Raw genomic sequence first — 6,000 nt, forward strand, 5'->3', positions numbered from 1 at the left:
TCTCTCTCTCTCTCTCGTGTCCCAACAGCAAACGTTCTCCTGCCTCTGGGTTCCTGAACTATCCCCATGGATCAAGTACCAGCTTCTGAGAGCAACAGCTCACAAGGACTGAACCTCTCTCTCACTCACTCACTGACCAACCAACTTGTTCCACTGCACTGCACTGCACTGCACTGCACTGCACTAACTGAACTGTCAGAGTCAGTCAGAGTTACTTCAGGACTAGTGGTTTAGCACGTATCTTTCAAAACTTAAAATTCCAAAAATTAATAAGTTTCAGAGACACCATCTCTTCCATTTTTAGGTAAAACAAAGAAGGTTGATGAAAAGCAGCTTTATCTATGATTTATTCTAACCGTCTTACAGTGCATACATTTATTCACCTTACTCTTCTCTCTTGCACTACATGTTTCAGCTTTATCTAACTGGTCCTGCAGAGTGAGGATCACTCTCTCCACATCCTTATTTCATTTGGAGAGTGTGACAGAGCTACTCTTGAAAACAGTAATTTTCAGAATTTATTTTTTTTAATATCTATAGACAACGAACCATGTTGAATGTGCTGTAACTGCAGTAAAATGTGTTCAACATGGTATATATTGAAAAAATACAATAAAGGGCAGAAATGGACAGAGGGTTAATTTACATTTCTATAGTCTGGTGTCTGATGTGTTTTAATATTCTAATGGACAGTTTGGCCATTGTATATGACAGGCTTGGTTGGGACATCAGTAGCTCGCTATCCTGACTGAGATATTTCATGCTTTTCCTCAGTCTCTAAAGGCAAATGCTGGGCCATCCTTCTCATCTTTTTCAAGTTCAGTGAAAATGTTCATGCTGCACATCATTCTGTGCTAAACAACCACTGTAGCTGACAGAGCACTGCTAAATAACCAATGATCCATACATCCACCATAACCATATTTACCCATAACTGTCATTCCCAAGTACTCGTGACTTCAGTTTAGTATATTATATTTAAGCATCCTGTTGCACTCCATACGATAAATGATATAAACTCCGTCTCAAGTGCAAACAATATATTTTGTGTCTTTGATCTTGCTCCCTACACTACATGTTTCGGCCTCAGACGGCCATCATCAGGTGTATAACACTCACGTCGCTGTCACACTGCACCTAGTTCAAAATTTAACATCTAAAACACTCTCCCTGTCATTATCAACTTCTACTTCGTTGATAGCTGTCCACCCGTAGATTACTTCACACACGTTAATTTTGAGTTTATTGTAATAGCACCATAATAAAATCTTTAGTTCTAATTTTAAACCTTTAAATTCTTGTCCAGATTTTAAATTTTAAAATTGTTAGGGTTATTCGCCCTGTGTTTGAAGTGCTGCAGCGGCTTGTTCTTGTTTCCACACTGTATAGGTGTTATCCTGTGTAGTCTTTCTGCGTGCGTGCCGCACACGTAGTAAAGAATAGCAGCGGCACGCATACAGAAAGACTACACAGAATAACACCTATACAGTGTGGAAACAAGAACAAGCCGCTGCAGCACTTCAAACACAGGGCGAATAACCCTAACAATTTTAAAATTTAAAATCTGGACAAGAATTTAAAGGTTTAAAATTAGAACTAAAGATTTTATTATGGTGCTATTACAATAAAGTCAAAATTAACGTGTGTGAAGTAATATACGGGTGGACAGCTATCAACGAAGTAGAAGTTGATAATGACAGGGAGAGTGTTTTAGATGTTAAATTTTGAACTAGGTGCAGTGTGACAGTGACGTGAGTGTTATACACCTGATGATGGCCGTCTGAGGCCGAAACATGTAGTGTAGGGAGCAAGATCAAAGACACAAAATATATTGTTTGCACTTGAGATGGAGTTTATATCATTTATTCAGTTTAGTTTTTAAATACAAGATACTGAGCTTCAATCATTGATTCTTCTGCTCATGAGAAACATCCAAGTACTGCATCATAAATATTCTTTTTACTTTGTGGTTCAGTGTTGAATGGGTTTTATAAAAAGATTTCCACAATATTGTGTACCTCTCTTACAGTCTAACACTTAACACCCTCAGTACTACTGCATAAACATTTAATCCATTGAACTCAGACCTCCTCTTATATACCCTCACTCCTTCCTACTGGCTTATTCTGAAGCAAATTAACAAGCACAGTGGACAAACCATACTTTTGTTTCAGATAATCATGAATTGGAAATGTAATAAGTTAATAAATGTAGACATCTTTTAGAAAAAATTACTGTAAAAAATTTTACTGAACACCTAAGCCATGCTTCAGTAACTAATGCTTGTATGGCTCAATGTTTCAGGGCCCTGTTGGTGTGGGCTACACATGTTACTGTGCCCCTTTCTTCCGTCATATGGAAGCCCGACTAGACAGAGACAAACAGGAATTAAAGGAACATATTGACCAAGCTCACCAAAGACTGGATCAGAAGGTATCAAACCTGGAACGCCGTACACAGGGACAACTTTCGGAACTGACTCGATGTGTTGTAACAGAACGTGCACTGTGTGACCAACGCCACTTACATCTGGCACAGTGGATAAAGAGGGGAGCAGCAGGACGCAGCTCTGAACGAGTGCGTGGAACAGAGCCTATAGATTCAATCGGACCTATACCTGTACCTCGAGCACGGAGCTTGGAACACTTGCTGGATCATCAGGCAGAATGGCAGGATAAGCAGCAAGATATCATATCCAATGTGAATGCTACAGGAGTTAATAAGGGTCTACGTAATCATCAAGATCACCGAAGTTTAGAGATGCTAGCTGATGATGATGGTATTGCTAGCTGGAGAAGACTTTACTGCAATTCTTCTCAAGAGTTCTCTTGCAGGGAAAAAAATTCACAGGCATATCAAAGAGCAAATTTGCATGAAACTACCACACCACAGCATCAGCCACATCACACTTATGCTCATGAACTCGCATGCAGATTGAAACAAGATCGTCAAAAAAGTGAGAGGCTCCTTAAATCTAAACAAGAGCATAATAAAAGTTTTGAGACCCTATTAGACAAAGATGTAGCTTCCTGGAGAGGTCAACCTCATCGCAGGTCGGCACATGAATTCCCAGCATCTCATACAAATAATGAAAGTACAAATAGTCCAGGCAGTCCTAATATTCGAGATAAGCACAATCGAAGCTTTGATACACTCTTAGACCACAGGTCAAATTCATGGAGAGACCAACATCACTACAGATCTGTTAACGAGTTACCTGCATCTCAACACCAAAGATCACATGATGGTGGCAATGGACAAGGAATGTGCCAATCACAACAAGACTATAACCATAGTTTTGATGTGCTTGTGGATAAAGGAGTCACATCCTGGGCAAATCAGTCACAGCATAGAAATAGTGAGATACACAAAGCTAGGAAGGAAGATGGTGCCATTAGTCATACATCCTCTTGTTGGAGAGATAAGATCCAAAAAGAGAACAAAGAAACAGAGGAGGAAAGGAACAGCGATACACAAGCAGAAAATATGTCACCTGACTGGAGAGAACAGCCACTTCGCAGATCAGTTCATGAGATGGTTGCAAGATTTCAAAGTGCTCAGCAAACTAGCCAAGTAGTTCCAAATTGGAAGACCCAGAGTAAATCAAAACCTGCTGCCACTGAAACTCAAAAGTTCCCTGAAGTGAAACATAAGGAGTCACAGCAATTACCTAGGTTTGAGGGTAGAAGAGACCATGCCTGGGAGAGTCAGAAACTCTACAGAGGGAACCTGTCATGGCACGGAGATTCACTGCTGGTACACCACACAAATAATTACCGCTGCCATGATGATAACTGCAGTTCAGAATCAAGTGAAGGAGAAGATGGTGATGAAGGGGGCATATTAAGAATTCCAGAAGCAGGAAATCCTGACTATGAGAATGTAGCAGAATCATGTCCATGGCAGGTTGAAGAAAGCAACTTAATGTCTGGCCTCCCATACCGCAGCCGCAGTGCTGTATACAGTCCCACCCATGAGCCAGCTGATCTGCACAACGATTCTGGCTATAGTACCAAACTCTATGGCAGCTCAAAGGGGCCTTCACCATCTCTATCAGGTAAAACAAACACATGCCAATAAATAAATCATGACAGAGGGACTGGGATGGAGGGATTTCTCTTCCCTCCTTCACACTGATTCAAAACATGATGCACTGGCAAAGTGACACTCTTTAACAGCTTACACACAGTCTTTTGAATCAAGATGTTCACAGATGGAATTTACTGCAGTCATCCCACTTTAATTTTAACTGGCTTTGTGCTAATGCTTAAATAAATGTCATACTAAACCAGTACCCAAGACATATTGTTTTAATTTTGCAGGTCAGCTGGATGTTGAAGGTATCCTCCCCACACAAAGTATGTTCACCTCAAATAAATTACCAAACATGTGCAAACAAGCTCAACCTAACAGCAGTGCACCTTCACAAAACAGGTATCATGAGAGACGAGAAGAAGCTGGTGGGACCAACATTGTAGCAGCAAGTCTTGTCTGAAAATATGCAGATAAATACTGAAAATCTAAGAACCTACCAACAAACTGACAATGGCTATATTTTGAATTTATAATTATTAGAACAGTAAATATATGATAACTGTTGTCATCTGCAATGTGATGCCATGTTAAGTGGTATACAGGTGCCTATCTACCAAACTACACAGCATCATATCCCAGAAGACTGCAATCTTAATACAGTGAAATCCCCATTTAATGTCCCTTGATTTAAAGTTTACCCCAATTTCAAGTCAAATCAATAATGTCAGTGTTAAATTTTCTCCATTTATGATTTTCCTCAGTTTAGTGTTAAATTCACTGCCCCATACAATCTTGCATGGGAGTTTTACTGTATTCACTACCACAAACATCATATTAAAATGCATGTTCACAGACTTTTTAAATCATATAAGAGGGATTCTTTGTTTGTCACACATCTTTCATACTATACATTTCAAGAGCCATGTCTCTCCCATAGGAGCCTACATTATAAGCATCCATTGTTTAGTTTCTCTGCTTTTTAAGAAGTTTTCTTTTGTATTACATAGTATCAAAAGTATTCATTAACCAGTTAAGTGTATATATTACATGTTCTTATTTCTCCCACAGTAGAACATTAAAATTCCCTGCACATTTACATTTTTTACTGCAGCATTTAATTTTGTAACTGTTGCTTCCTTTTTAAAATTCAATATCTCAACCATGTTTCATTATAAAATTATGAAACAAAAGTCTCTGAAAGACCAATTATCAGAGTTCATATACCTATATTTTCATTTATACAGCTGTTATATTAATGTTTATATACATCTGTTTTTTTTTTGTAAAATTCCATACTTTTGGTTTTATTCTCAAAAAGTACGACACTGTCGAAACTGATATGCATTTCAGTTCCCAGTATGTGATGACAAAGTTACGTCTGATTCATGCACATTTACTGTATGCTGTCCTGAATGGTGTCTGGTGTTTAGAAACCTACTACCTACTACTACTACTACTACTACTACTACACTGTGACCTACTACAGCTCTGGCTGCCTCACTGATAAAAAGATGTTTCTTATTGCCATGTGGGCTATATTTGCACTTCCTTTGCAAGTTCAAGCCTACTGTGGATTTGCACAGCAAAAGCTATTTATTCTTCGAAACATCGACTGCAAAACCGTGATTTTGCAACTCCAGTGTCACATACTGTGAAGGTCTTTATAATTATGGTATAGTTTTCAACACCAGCTTGAATACACTTATTAACAACTAAAATCTTGCATTCTGACACTTCTTAGCCACTTGTTGAACCCTGATCTCCTTTCACACCTCTAGTCACTCACCATATGGTAACATTGGAAACTGGGTGCAGAACACAGGGCCACTCCACACTTTTCACAGTTGTACCTTGTTTCACAATGCTGACCCTTTCTGTAGCACATAACACAGAACCAACATCGATTTTTCCTTAACATTGTGGCAGCAATGAAGGATGGATAAGGGGGTGCATTCATCCTTGTTG

The 6,000-nt window shown here is 39.0% G+C and overlaps 1 protein-coding gene across 4 annotated transcripts in view; it reads left to right on the plus strand.

Moving 5' to 3' along the window:
• Nucleotides 1–5,469, plus strand: part of LOC111867780 — a 202,846-nt gene extending 197,377 nt beyond the window's left edge. For all 4 annotated transcript variants that reach the window (XM_023857926.2, XM_033752799.1, XM_023857927.2 and 1 more), the window contains exons 10-11: nucleotides 2,305–4,057; nucleotides 4,323–5,469. In XM_023857926.2, coding sequence (XP_023713694.1) covers nucleotides 2,305–4,057; nucleotides 4,323–4,495 — 1,926 coding nt within the window. In that variant the 3' untranslated portion in view covers nucleotides 4,496–5,469. The remainder of the gene's footprint in view (nucleotides 1–2,304; nucleotides 4,058–4,322) is intronic.
• Nucleotides 5,470–6,000: the final 531 nt, after the last annotated feature.

The sequence above is a fragment of the Cryptotermes secundus genome, unplaced genomic scaffold (genome assembly GCF_002891405.2).
Source record: "Cryptotermes secundus unplaced genomic scaffold, Csec_1.0 scaffold116, whole genome shotgun sequence".
In the NCBI taxonomy this organism is placed as follows: Eukaryota; Metazoa; Arthropoda; class Insecta; order Blattodea; family Kalotermitidae; genus Cryptotermes; species Cryptotermes secundus.